The following is a 13,502-nucleotide window of genomic DNA, read 5'->3' as shown; positions in this document are numbered from 1 at the left end:
CTGCTGAGCCTTAGTTTTAGGGAGAAACTTGCCTTGTGAAGAGGAAGTATGGTGTGGAGAAGAGAGCGTGGGGTTTGGGCTTGGTTTGTGTCAGAATCTGCCTGTCACTTCCCTTACTGTGACCGGGCTCTGGCAGCTCACTCACTCTGACTGGGCCTTGTTTTCTCGTCTACCTCTTGGGCTTGATAAAACGTAGTTGGCAAGGTTATTGTAAGAATTAAAGAAGGCTTCTTGGCCTGCAGTAAGTGCCCCTTAGAAGGTAGCAGGAGGAGTCTGGCAATGCAGTTTCTGGACCGAATTGTCCCTGTCTGCAATTAGCATGTTCCTTCAGTCTACACTCCCGCTGCTCACTGAAGGTGATAACCAGTAGCTTCCTCCAGGCGGGCGACTTACTCTCCTCGAGGAGCACTCTCTGAGAGGCCAGGCTCTGGGTAGCAGCGTGCACAGGAAGTGGCTTGTCAAGGCTGCCTTCCCGCAGTGACCCCATGATACGCCGGCGTGTGCCGGCAGACAGGGTCTCCAACTTGTCCGATCTAGTCCACAGACCTGGAGAGGACCTTTGGGTCCACGTGGCATCCGTGGGGCTTCCAGAGAGCATGCTGGGGTGCTCGGGGAATGTCTCGTGTGCTCTAGAGATGATTCTTTAGCCTCAGTGAAGTGAGGTACTGTGGGGGTCTCGGGGGGGCTGTGTGACAAGCAGCCTGGGCCCTCTCCCAGACGTGCAGCCGGGACCAGGAGGCACTTCCCTAGGGCCGACCCTAGGAGGCTGCTTTGTCATGCCCCCCAGAAAGAAAGCCCAGCCCCTGTTATGAGGCTGCTTAATTATAATGTGGCCATGCCTGTCAGTCTCATTTCTGTAAAACGTTCTTTCTGCAAGAGGAATCTGTGGTTAATGGATCCTTCTCAGGCCTTCGGCTTTGGGCTTGCATTTTTGTTCTGTTTCTATTCCAACCCAACAGGCCCGCTGTGCTTTGCTCTGCCCCGACTGAAGTAGAAGAAAGAAGTGCCCTCTTGGAACCTGAAACTTTGGGGGTGGTTGAAAACTTGGCCCAATGTCTGTGTTACCGCTCCCCCAGAACAAACAACAAAAACTCACGTGCGAAGTCTCCAACGGCGAGGCCGCTTTGGGCTCTCCACCCCTGGACGGTTCCTCTCTTCCTGCCTGGGGAACGCTGCTTACTAGCCTGTTTTTCCTGTTCTCGGCGGGCCGTGTTGCACGATGTCAGGGCTGGACAGTGGCGTGTTCAGAGGAAAGGGTTGCTTTCCGTCCCTGCCTGATTTCTGTAGTTAAGTTATCAGATGAGAAAAAGAATTCCCTAAAACTAAAGAGGAACGAGAGCTGCAAGTTTCAGGACTAAAAATAAGGATCCAGTAAGTGGCTTCTAAAAAAACTCCTCTTGTCTTGTTGAGGTTTTGGTTACCTTTGCAATAAACTCTGAGGACCTGAGATGTTCTCCAGGCGAACAGACAGTGCTGATGGGGGCTCAGGATGCCATTCCAGCTGGGCTTCGTGACTCTTGGTGAAGATCTTGTTTCTGCAACACAAGCTGTTTCACAAATACGGTAGGGCAGAGGTCTAAGTGCTCTGGGAGCAAATTTGGGCCTTTCATGTCATTTGATTGCCCCTTCTCTGAGGTGACCGGGCCCCGACTTCTTCAGGAAGCATCTTCATGTGCCACCATTGTTCATCTCCTAGCATTCAAGTTCCTGACATTCTCTAGCAAGGCTGACCCAACTCTTCCAAAGGCTGTTTTCGCAAAGTCCATTGTTCTCTTTGCAGGGCTGTGTGTGCTCCAGCGTTGAGCCACGTGTGTCCTGAGCTTTGCCTGGCAGTGTCTGTCTCGTTCCCTGTTAGTGGCCTGTTGTCCTTCCCTGTCCTCCCCTTTCTCCCCAACTGAGAGCCCTGCCCTCTGCAGGCCTGTGGTCCTGGCTTAGTCTTTTCTGTCCAGGATCTTGCCTGACTTTCCATTTCTCCCAGGGAATGCTGTTGAAGAGCAGGGCAGACCTGACCTCGGGGTGTTAACTCCCTCCCGGTGTCCTGGTGGTATTTGCTGTGGGCCGTCAGCACTCACGTGTGGCTTGTGACATTTGCTGCTGGCCCCATCCACAAGAAAGGCGGATAAACAGTGGTTTCTGACAGGTTTGGCTGTGCTCTGGGAGCTCACCTGTGTGAGCTGCTGGGTGCATTGCGGCCCAGAGAAGGCTTGCTTGCTTGGGGCCTTGCTTGCCCTCCCACATATTGAAAGCTGAGTGCAGTCCCCTGGGCTTCTTCCTAACTATCGAGGGTGCCTGCTGGGGAGGGCTGCCTCTTCTCTGCCTCCTGTAACTGGGGACTAGGGCCTCCTCAGCAGGGTTCACACCACAGCCCTGCGTCGGGGAGCATGTAGGCGGAGACATGGGGCCAAGTCCGGTGGACTTCTGGGTTGCATTGCTGCTCTGGTCAGGGCCCAGCTTTGTGTCTTGAAGAAAACATTGCCAGTGACCACACTGTGTGCTTGGGAGCCACCGGTGGGGACTGCCTTCTCGCTGGCTGACTGCTAGGCGGGCAGGCCGCCAGAGGCTCCATGACACAGGCCTCTGAGGCTCGGCATCCACCTGCAGTGTCTGCTAACGTGAAGCATTCTTTTCCACTTACTTTTTCTCACCTTTCTGCTTCCCAAGTGCTTGTAACCCAAGCTCATGAATTGGGCTGGCTTTAGAGAAAGTAGTAGACAGCTTGCAAGGCCCCATGTGACACTTGGTGAGTGTGGATGACCCTTTCTGTGCAGCACTGAGATGGGGCTGCTGGCGGCACAGAGCCCTGCCCTGTTGGAGCTCTCTGGGGAAGCTCTAGGCATCCAGAGGCCTGGGTTCTTGGCCCAGCTTGTGTGACTTTGATCAAGTCATTGGGTGTCTCGGGACGTGGTGTCCTGACCTCTAGACACAGGTGGTGCAACCGGATGTCCTCTAGGGCCTTCCCACCCCCAGGTTCTGAGCTTGAACCTGCAGGTCTCTCCACACCTTATACTTGGTTTTGGCCCAAGTGTGCTTGCACTTTGGCTCACTGAGCCCCTGACGCTGTCCACGAGAGGCTCCAGGAGAAGGAGCTCTGGAGCCCAGGAGTTTGCCTTGGGCAGCCTGAGGCTTGCCACCCAGGTGACATGCAGTGGGGCGGGGGGGCGGGGTGTTGCACAGTGAGTGGCCACGGGGTCTGCTCTGCAGTTTTTGTGAAAGACAGACCCCTTGGTGATGGAGTGTTTCAGCCCGTTTGTCATGGGTCAGCTCGTCATCTCTCCCCTGGGCAGCCGTGTCGCCCAACTTGAAACTGCCCTTGGAGTCTTTGTTTCTTGTTTCAAGAAACCTGGTTGACCCGAAGATGGGTGCTGGGGGCAGGACGCTCTTCCAGGCGTGCTCCTGAGAGAGCAGGTCTGGCTGAACCTCAGGAGGCCTCATCTGAGTGTGTTCCAGTGAGTCAGCCCCACCGCGACTGCTGGTGGACCAGGCTCCCTCTCTGTACTTCCTGTGGGGGCTGATGTCACCGCTGTGTGAGCCTCCTGGCCTTTTATGGACAAGAATCAGCAGCTCCTCTTACACAGGAAGTCAGAGATAAGGCCCCTAGCAGAAGTCTGTCTGAACCTGGGATGAAATACCTGTGGTCAGGTGTCCCCCTCCATCCACCTGAGCAGGGTCTTCTAAGCTTCCTGGAAACACTTGCCCGTTTGGATATGTGCTTCAGATCCAAAAGGCCTCAGGGCGTTTGGGGTCTAAAATAAAGTCAGGAGAGGGAATGGTCTCAGCACTGAACGTGTAACGGAAGACCTTTCCTGCCCTTGTTCCGAGGGTGTGCGGTGAGAGCTGGGAGGCGCAGAGGGCTCGGCTTGTTAGGGACAGCGTTTCCTTTGCTTTTGCTTTCAAATTGTATTTATTTGTTCGTTTGAGAGAGGGGAAAGCAGGGAGAAATAGAGGGAGAGAAACACCAATGTGAGGGAGAACCGTCATTGATCAGTTGCCTCTTGTATGCATCCCAGTTGGGGGCTGAACCCGCAGCCCTGACGGGGAACTGAATAGGGGGTCTTTTGCTTTGCGGAACCACACAAAGCCGCCGAGCCACGCTGGTCAGGGAAGGACAGCGTTCCTGAGCGCCTGCTCCATCCAGTCCTCAGAGCGGCCCTGCCAGCGAGGCCTGCTCCTGATTCCCTGCAGGACCAGGACCAGGCATCACGAGCGGGGATTGTTGAGCGAGGATTGGAACCAGGGCTCTGGAGCACCAGGCCAGTGGCTTTCTCCTTGTTGGCACCGCTCTAGACTTGGGGACCAGTGGTTGTCAAAGTGTGCTCTAAGGAAGCCCTGTATCCACCTCCCAGAAAAGCAGAAGCAGCTCTGGATTTTATAACTGTTCTTCACAGTGGGGATTCGGGAAGATTTGATTTGAGGAAGGGCTGCTGTTTCTTTTAAAAGTGTGCAGTGCAGAGAGTCATAATCTATTCTCTCTCTACCCTGTCCCCACCTAGGTAAGGCTGGGCAGGAGGGGTTGGGCTCTGAGGTCAGGCTAAGGTTCATCCCGGCAGGGAGCCTGTTTCCCAGAACAGGGTTGTTCCTGGGGGGTGCTTTCCCCTGGTCTGGGCCACAGGGTTCCTGTCTATTTGTCTGTCTCCTCTGGTGTGAACGAAGGAAGGAAGGGAGTTTTCAAATAAGCCATATGGGCCCAAATAAGGACTTGAGCCAAAACAACCTTGCAGGCTGGACTCTCGGGTGTGGGGAAGGGCCTATGAAGTGAGTGTTAAGGAGGGTCCTCACTGGAATGCAGAGCCACTGGGGTCAGGTGGACAGCTGACTGGTGGCTGAGAGTTCAAACCATTCCACAAGCCAGGAGAGAGCTTGGGAACGAAACAGAAGAACTGATGCAAGAGGAGGCTTCTGCAAAATAGGGACGCTTCCTGCCTTACGTGCCCCCTCAGGTCACTGTACGGCCACAAGATAACAGACCCAAAGCTACTGTAAGACTTGAGAAGACCTTCCCGATGTAGGGCCATGGTGTCATTCATGGTAGGCAGGTAGACTTGGGGCACCGGGTGGTAGGGCAAGAGTTGAGGAAATGAGATGGGCCTCCCACCAGTTTTCCTCTGCGAAAGCATCTGCGTTTTGGCACAGTGAATTAAGGGTTCTTTAAAGGGAAACATGGAAGTTTGGGAGGCTTTCCTTTTAGGCTGTGTTAACAATGCTATCTTGGCTTTAGGAATTGGAGCGAACCGTCAAAGGAGAGGAAGAGCTGGGGTTGGGAAGAGGGGTACATAGAGGTTACATGATGAGGCTGCTCTGGAATTGGAATCTGTGTGCTTGTGCCCATGTGCATCTCTTACACACGTACCTATGTGTGCCTGTGCATGTGTGTCTGCATGCAGCTTGTCCACGTCCTCTGTGTGTGAACGTGCACCTATGTGCTCGTACCACGTGTGTGCGTGTGGCGGGGAGGGCTCTGCTTCCTGTTGTTCAGCAGCTTGGCATCTGACTCCTCATACAATTAGAGGAATTCCAGCCATCCCAGGGACCAGGCCTAGACAGTTCTGGGAAAACGATTCCTTCGGGAAGGGATGGGAGCGTTTCCTTTTATGGTAGTGCCGGCCGCTGCTGTCTCACGACTTGCCAGCACGTGCAGGTACAGTCTTGCCCCCTTGTGAGCGGTGCCTAAACATGCCTGCAGCTGGGGCCCCAGATCACAGCCGTTTTTGTCCCAGATCCTTCTCAGTCACCATGCTGCTCTTAAAGGCGGGCGATGGAAACTGCTCGTCTTCCCCGAGCGTTAGCCCCCAGCCTCCATCCCTCTGCCTTTCTGTGTGTCTTTATGGAGACTGCCTCAGCCCTGGCCGCAACCTTGAGGGACTCTCTTTTGTGGAAAAGTGGAGACAGGGGAGGCATGGTTGCCAGTCTCTTTGGGGCCTGCTCTGAGCAGCCCGCAGTGGGGAGCAGGATGGGGGCGGGCTTATGCGAGGGGAATGGCTGACTTCCTGCCATACCCCAACTCTGCCATTTCTTAGTGGGGGCGGGGGAAGGCTGGGGAGGAGGATGGGCAGCTGCTGCTTGTGTTGGGTATTAGGTGTAGTTTTCCTCCTTTTTGTCCCACTCCCTCTTTTCCTCCCGAGTGACCTGCAGACCTGAAGAGAGATGGTGGTGAGTGCCCAGCCCAGTGCGCTGAGAGATCAGGCATGCTGGAGGCTCACCTCTGTCTCCTGGGGCCATGCACACGGGAAGCCATGAGTCACTTCGCAGGGCCCTGGCCGGCAGGGCCTGGCTGGCAGTGGGGGCCAGTGAGTGTGTCTTTGCAGATGGCCAGAGTCGGTTTCTACCCAGTAGCTGTGCCGACAACTAGAAGCAGGCCTGCTGGCCTGACGGTGCCACTGCCGGCCCTCCGGGCGGCTTCCTGCTGGGGAAGCGCGCGGGCAGCAGCCTGTTTCAGGGTGCGTGTGGGTCCGTTCCTGTGCTGTTCCTGTTCTGCAAACTGGTCCTCCCAGGGAGTTGGGGCCATATTTACGTCATGGATAAGGCAGCTGATGGGGGGGATTACTCTCCACTGCTCAAATAGTAGTGAGTAGTCCGGTCCTGGATTCAGGCTGATTTGACTTCAGGTAGGCTGGGGGTGTTACGTGGGGTGGGATGAAAGGGGAAAAAATGAGTTTGTATTTGCAGATATCGCTTAAAATTAGACACCCAGCACCGACACCGATCAGCCTGAAGGTCTTAAAGCATTCCTATCAAAGGCAGCTTCAAGGTGTGGGTGTGACTGTCCCTCCTGTGCCCTAGGGAAGGGACTCATTTATATCTTTACTTGCGGAGAAGTTCACAAGCTGGGGAGAGTTGCGGAAAGTTCCGGCCAGACCCAGGTTACTGAACTGGTCAGAAGCTGTGATTCTGGTCAGCTTCTGTTCCCCGCCCCCCCCCCCCCCCAAGTTGTCTCTCAGTTTACATGACTGAGTGTTTCCCACGTGTCAGGTGCCACGCTGGTGCTTTCAGGAATGTTACTTGCATGAGCACAATCACTCCCCACCCAGGAGGAGGCTTGGGCCCTGGGAGCCTGGGCATGTGACCTGGCAGCACCTCGCCCCAGGGCTGTCCCGCTGCAGAGCCAGCCCCATCTACCACGCCCCTCTGCGAGCCTCTTAACTGGTGCTCCTTACTTAAATGTGGACAACACTTAGAACACCTGCCACAGGCCTGATTTCCAGCAGCCGGCACCCCGCTTACAAACACACAGGGAACGCCCCACCTCAGCACTCAGAAAAGCAGACTCCTGGAGAGCTTTTCTTAGACTGACTTTCTCAAAAGTGAGAGAGAGGACTAGTTCTGGTGTTGTCGGGCGGGGCAGCAGGGTGTGCGGGCATTCGGAGCTCCTGGAGGAGGAGCTGCTGTCCAGTGCCGCTGAGGAATGCCCCTTCTCTGAGCGAGGCGTAGGGTCAGCGTGTGTGGGCAGCTGGTCGGAAGCGGGGGGGGGGGAGGCTCTCGTTTCTGGTAGAAGTTAACCTGATGCCTTCTCTGTTTCAGACCGAGAGGACCAGTCCATTTTGTGCACGTAAGTGTTCCTGTCAGGGTGGTGGGTGTGTTGTCCCATCTGCTCCGACCCTCGAGGATGCCTACCCAAACCCAGGCTGATGAGTTCTATTCCCGACTCAGCCCTGCCCCTTCCCCAAGGGACGGGCTACTGAGTGGTCCAGTAGGGACCACAGTAGGGCTACAGTAGGGATAAGCTTTATTTCATGGGCCAAGATTTAATCGCCTTCCTCAAAGCAGCTGACGGGCAGGGAGGTGGGTTTATAGCCGAGGGGAGAAGTGAGGGTCTTCTCGACAGAGCAGGGCCAGCAACTGCCGCCCCTCCAGAGCGAGCCTCTTCTGGCTCTGAGCAGTGGCGTTCTTTACCTGGATGGAAGTGGGCACTGGGCCTCTCCCCCTCCCCCTCGTCCTCGGAACTTAACAAGGGGATAAATAAACCCCGTCACAGAGGGAGTTAGCGGTACAGGACATTCCTTCAAGTGCAGTTTCAAGGAACATGTATGAGCGCCTTTGACCCCTGGGTCAACAGCTGCCTCTAAACGATTCCTAAGACATTTGGATGCAGAGGCTGCCGAGTGGCCAGGGCAGGCAGCGGGGCCATGGGAATTGGCCTGAGAGAAGATTCCAGAAATAGCATTTATTTGCCTGTCCCCTTTTCTGCCACTAGGTGTTAGGTTCCTCATTAACCCTCAAAAGAATGGTGGGCAGTAGCGCATGCAGTGGGGAAGGGACAGGCGTCAAGGATTTGGCCACCTCGCCCCTGAGAACTTCTTGGCTCTCTTGGCAGGGGTGAATCTGGAGCCGGCAAGACTGAGAACACCAAGAAAGTCATTCAGTATCTGGCTCACGTGGCCTCCTCACATAAAAGCAAGAAGGACCAGGTGAGTGGGGGCCTTTCTCCCCATGAGAAAGATAGCTTAATGCTTCATGGCTCGGCTTAAAATGAGAGCATTTGGGGAACAAGGCAGAAGCTTTCATCGGGCCCACTTTCATCGAAGCTGCAGAGCAGCCATCTTGGGAGTGGGTCCATTGGTAGCCAGCTCAGTTCTCCCTTGGCCTCCAACTTTCTGAGTTGCTATGGAAACCAGAGCCCACCGGGGGTTGGCAGCTAATTGTTGCGTGGCCTCCACCTCTGAGGTTGGAAGAGAGATTCCAAAATTTGGTTCTCAAGCTAATGGAGTCTTGCAGGATCTTGGGCAGGCCTGCATTCGACTCCCTGCTGTTGACGTGCTTCTGGGTGGACAGCCCCCCAGCGAAGAGAGAAAGGGCAATCGGAAAGTCTTCTCACGTCCCTTTTTTTCCCCTCTCCCTCTTGGTGGATTATGGTCGAACTCAGCAGTGTCCTCGCTAGGTGAGCTGCACGTTTACTGCACGTTCTGCACCAGGAATGCGTGTTCTGATCATCGCGTGCCCTTGAATTGTGTATTTTTTCCTACGCAGCTTTTCACTCCACACCATTGTCACTTTCTGCGGCTCGGACTGTTCTCATCGGCTCCGCTCACTGACTGTCTTGTGAGGAGGGGGGCTGGGTGTGACACACAGTGACCTCCCGTGCACTCTGAAATGACAGCTCCCGCAGGATGGTTATGGGCCTCATCACCTAGCTGTTCTCAGAAATTCCAGTCCGCCCAGAGTTCCCCACGCGCACGGTAGCTGTACCGCCCGGTGCAGAGCCCGGACCGCGGCACAGTGGGACGGGAACCTGCTCTCCCGGAGCCCCACACGCTCAGTGTTCCGGCCCCTCTCACCTGCCCCCGCTGCACTGGTCAGAAGCAGTGCCTGGAAGGCCTACGTTGGACTTTCCCAGAGTGGGGGGTGATCAGTCTTAAGCATGCCTGTGTGGTGCTCTCTCTCTTTCTCTCAAACACACACTCTTAAACTTCCCTGTGAAATCTAAGTGTCCGCGGTGTCCCCTCAAGCTGCCAGGGGAACTGCGCCCTCTGGGCGGCCCCCCCACCCCGGCAGGGCGCTGTGCGCAGTGTGTGTAAGTAAGTAGTGGTGTGTGTCTCTGCATGCGGACCTGGGCGTGTGCTGCAGAATGTCCTAATGAACAGTCTTCTGGAATGGAACCAAAAGTAACTTCTCATGTGCCAAGCTTCTCAAGACATTCTGAATCTTTTTCCACGGGGCGTCAGGAGTTATATTTAGAAACTAATAAAGTTTCTTTTGCTCCCTCTCTCCATCCCCCCCACCCCATTTTCCATTCTTTTTAGGAGGCCTATTTTAAAAATAGGGCTGCGAGGTTAGGCGTTCTCTAGCTGTGGTTTTCCATCTCTGAATTTGCTGTAAAATCCACTTCCCAACTATTTGTTGAATGCCTAGTATGTGCCTGGGTCTCTAGAGGGTGACCTTGGAGTCGTTCCTGAGATAAGACCACAGTTAAGAGAGCAGAAGTATAGACCCATTTGTGTTATTTATGGGACTCCAGCTGCAGAGGGGAAGGCAGGCCCCCGGCCCTGAGATAAGACGGCTGTGGAGGGGGTGTGGTAAGTGGAAGCAAACTTGTCACACCCTCTTCCCTAGGCTTTGGTGTGTGCTGGGCACCCTGTCCCTGCCTCCAGGTCCCGCCACAGTGATTGAACAGGTTGCCACTGGCTCCTGACACTGCCCAGGCCCTTGGTGGCAAAGGTCAATGACCACTTTGGTTGGTTTCTTTGCTTGAAGCCGGATGGTGATTTTCCACACAGAGCCGGGCCACGAGACACTCTTGAATGTGGTTTACTGCTCTTGCAGTCTGAGGCCTGTCGTGGCCTGTCAGGGCAAGCCGTAGCAGAGCTCTCTCCCCCTGCAGTGAGTGACTCAGTTGCTCGTCCGGGACCACCCAGCGGGAGGGCCTCCCCCCCCCCCCCCCCCCCCCCCCCCCCCGCCCCACCCCTCACCTTGCTGTGAGAAGGCTGGGCTTTGGCAGGGTTGCAGTTTGGCAAAGTAGGGCTTGAGCGAAGGGACTTCCCAGGTGGACTTCCATAGTCTGAACAGTGACCTTTGTTCCCCACTTCCCCTTCCTTCCTCTGTTTTTTTATGCACCGGTTGTAGCTCATTGTCAGAAACACCACCCAGTGAGGCCCTTCAGAAACCAGATGGGTAATCCCAAACCTTATGAGAATACGCAGTCTACAGTACCTCCTAATTTCATGTTATGCAAATTCCATTGAAAAAGTAAGTCCTCTGTGCCCAAGTAGGTATCAATAAAGAAAAACCCCTAGGTTAGCCATCACCATTGTGAGCAGGGAGCTGGCCTTTGGAATCCCAAATGGTGGCTTCCGAGTTTGGTCTGGCGATCCTGCGTTCCCTGGCAACAGCCTGAGGTCCCGAGACAGGCCTGACGTTTGCCTCCAAGCCGAGGCGGTGGTAGGTTCTAGTCGGGGCCATGCTCCCATCTGTCTGCGGGAATGGGAGTGGCTCAGCCAGTCTGGTGGCCTGGCAGCCTGGCCTGTGTTTTGAGAGGACGTTTTAGTGGGTGGGGAGCAGCACTCATCCAGATCTGGCCCCGTGGGCTGCCTTGCTGACTTCCCAGTCTGCCCGAGACCCAGGAGTGGCAGTCCGCTGTGCTGTGACCACTGGTGCCGGGCACATATGGAGAGCCTGCTCTGTGGGTGTCGGACTCCTACCCCTTGACCTGGCTGCTGTGGTCCTCCTTCACTTAGCTGTAAGGTCTGAGAATAGAAGACTCCCCCAGGTCCAGGAGGAGGTGGGTCTGCTGGGCCCCTTCCGGTCTCTGGTGGGCTTCCTGCATCCTCAGCACTCTGTATACAGGTCTCGTCTGCAGCAGGTGTGCCTGGAAGGCTGTACTTCACGACTCTCCCGGGAGCACCTGCTGCTACCGGTCTTCCTTTTCATCACTCACAGGCAGCCTTATTCCCGTGAAGTCCTGGCTTGACTCCAGCCTTGCTAATACATGCAGAACCCTGCCTGGCCCTGGCAGGGTCTTCTTTCCCCATAAGGTGAACAAGATCCATGTTTTCCTCGGCCAGTGTCAGGTATTATCTGGCCTGCTGGGAGGACAGTGGCTACTTCCAAAGTTGATCCGACCTGGCAGGTTGAACCCCCAAGGGGGGCGGGGCAGGGCGAGAGAATGGCAGTGACTGACAGCTGTTGGTAGAAGACTCAAATCCAATACCTGTATTGCTGGTTAATAGCTGCACGACCTCAGTCAGTCATTCTCCCTCCCTCCTCCTCAGCTTTCTCTTCTTTGAAATGGGGCTACTCTGCTTTGCCTACGCCAGGTGTCACAAGACTCTGGAGATAAGGCATAAGGGTGCATTTGTCAACCACAAAGCATCATGGGGCCTCAGGTAAAGTTTATTGGTGTTGATAAGCAGTTCAGAGTCCTGTTGGTCCCAAGCTCAGATGCCTGATGTGCTGGGAAGCAGGTTTGGGGGTGGCAGGACAGTGGGCCAGCAAGGAAAATGCAGTGTTTAGTAGGACACGGATGAGGTGAGATTGTGTCTTTTGTAGATCTGTTCTGTGAAGTGGAGAAAAAGGTGGCGTGTTGGTGGGGACTGAGGCAAGGAGGGCAGAGGGAGAAGGAACGGTGCCTTCGTGTCTCTTTTTTGGTTCACGTGCTGTCTCCAACGCATCCTCCTTGTTGATCTGGAGTCCTCGTACCAGGTTCCCGGAGCTGGGTTAGCTGCACTTTCCCTTTCTTGCTAAGGACTGCTGGTCGGTCAGTCCAGGGAACTACATTCAAACCAGTTGAGGTCACTGGAGGCCTGGCAGGAAGGTTGCTCTTGAGTGACACAGGGACCAGGCCGAGGCTGGCATGGAGGGCTACCAGAAGCCTCTGTTCTAGGCCTGTTGGGCGTGTAGACATGGCTCTGCCACTCTCCCCTCTGCCTGATGGAGCAGGTTTGGCAGCCCAAGCCATTGCCTGGTCTTCACTGCACCTCTGGGTTCCCTTCCAGGGCGAGCTGGAGCGGCAGCTGCTGCAGGCCAACCCTATCCTGGAGGCTTTCGGGAACGCCAAGACTGTGAAGAACGACAACTCCTCGCGATTTGTGAGTAGTGGCCGACCACGTCCCAGCTTGCGGGGCAGACGCTCCTCCTCAGAGCTTTGGCACGTGGCGCCTTCCAGCTGGGTGCTCTTGCTTTAAGAGTGAGGGAGGCTCAGACTTAGTGCTTCCTGGGCCTGCTGCGTGGGGCAGTCTGGGTCCTGCTCCAGTCAGTGTGCGCCTGTGTGAGTGGTTTCTTCACCGCTGGTGCTCCTGATGGTCCGGGTGTAGCCAGTAACCATTTAGAACCCAAGGCCCGATGGGGCAGTGAAGAGCACTTCTTCCCCCGCCCCCGCTGAGGAGTTTGGGTGCCACTGGACATCATTCTGGTTCCAGGCTTGAAGCAGCGTGGCACTCCTGAGTCCTGGGAACCCATGCGGTGTGGGGTGCGGGGCGCAGGGCGCCTGGCCACCAGACACATAGGCATAGTCTTTTGGTTTTCTCCCTCCAGGCTTTACCACAGGGAGGTAGGGACTGGAGGGCAGGGCCTCTGATCTCTTTGTTGTCTTTGTCTTTTCTTTCCGTAGGGCAAATTCATTCGCATCAACTTTGATGTCAATGGCTACATCGTGGGAGCCAATATTGAGACTTGTATCCTTGTGGTGAATTGGAATAAGAATACTGTGGATGGAAATGACTCTGATGGAGGAGGAGCTGCTTCCTGAGTCCAGCAGATTCCCTTTATGGGCCTGTTAGGACACCTCACTTGTGGCATCGGGAAGCACACGGGAGAGGCTCGTTGAAAACCCAGCCAGAGCTAGGAGTTTCTTTCCTTGCAGGATAAGGTTCAGCTTAGAGTGGGTGGGACTGCTGAAGCTCGTCCAGTGTGGTACCCAGAGAGGTGGAGTTGGGGTGAAGGCTAATTTATTTCTCCCCATTATTAGCCCTTGCTTGTGGGAGTCTTCTGATCTCCTTTGGCTCGTGAGAAGGGGGCCCTTGAAACAGACAAGGCTCCCATGTGTGAGCGCTGTTCTTTGGACAAGCTGCACCCCT

The 13,502-nt window shown here is 55.3% G+C and overlaps 1 protein-coding gene across 2 annotated transcripts in view; it reads left to right on the top strand.

Annotated features, from left to right (window-relative positions):
• The window catches only part of MYH9 (myosin heavy chain 9), an 88,340-nt gene that overhangs the window by 39,961 nt on the left and 34,877 nt on the right, over positions 1-13,502 (top strand). For both annotated transcript variants that reach the window (XM_024579459.4, XM_045187194.2), the window contains exons 4-7: positions 7,516-7,543; positions 8,309-8,402; positions 12,423-12,515; positions 13,037-13,100. In XM_024579459.4, coding sequence (XP_024435227.2) covers positions 7,516-7,543; positions 8,309-8,402; positions 12,423-12,515; positions 13,037-13,100 — 279 coding nt within the window. The remainder of the gene's footprint in view (positions 1-7,515; positions 7,544-8,308; positions 8,403-12,422; positions 12,516-13,036; positions 13,101-13,502) is intronic.

Source organism: Desmodus rotundus, chromosome 3, assembly GCF_022682495.2.
Source record: "Desmodus rotundus isolate HL8 chromosome 3, HLdesRot8A.1, whole genome shotgun sequence".
Taxonomy (NCBI): domain Eukaryota; kingdom Metazoa; phylum Chordata; class Mammalia; order Chiroptera; family Phyllostomidae; genus Desmodus; species Desmodus rotundus.
The sequence above is the reverse complement of the archived record's forward strand: the minus strand, read 5'-3'. Positions and strand labels throughout refer to the sequence as shown.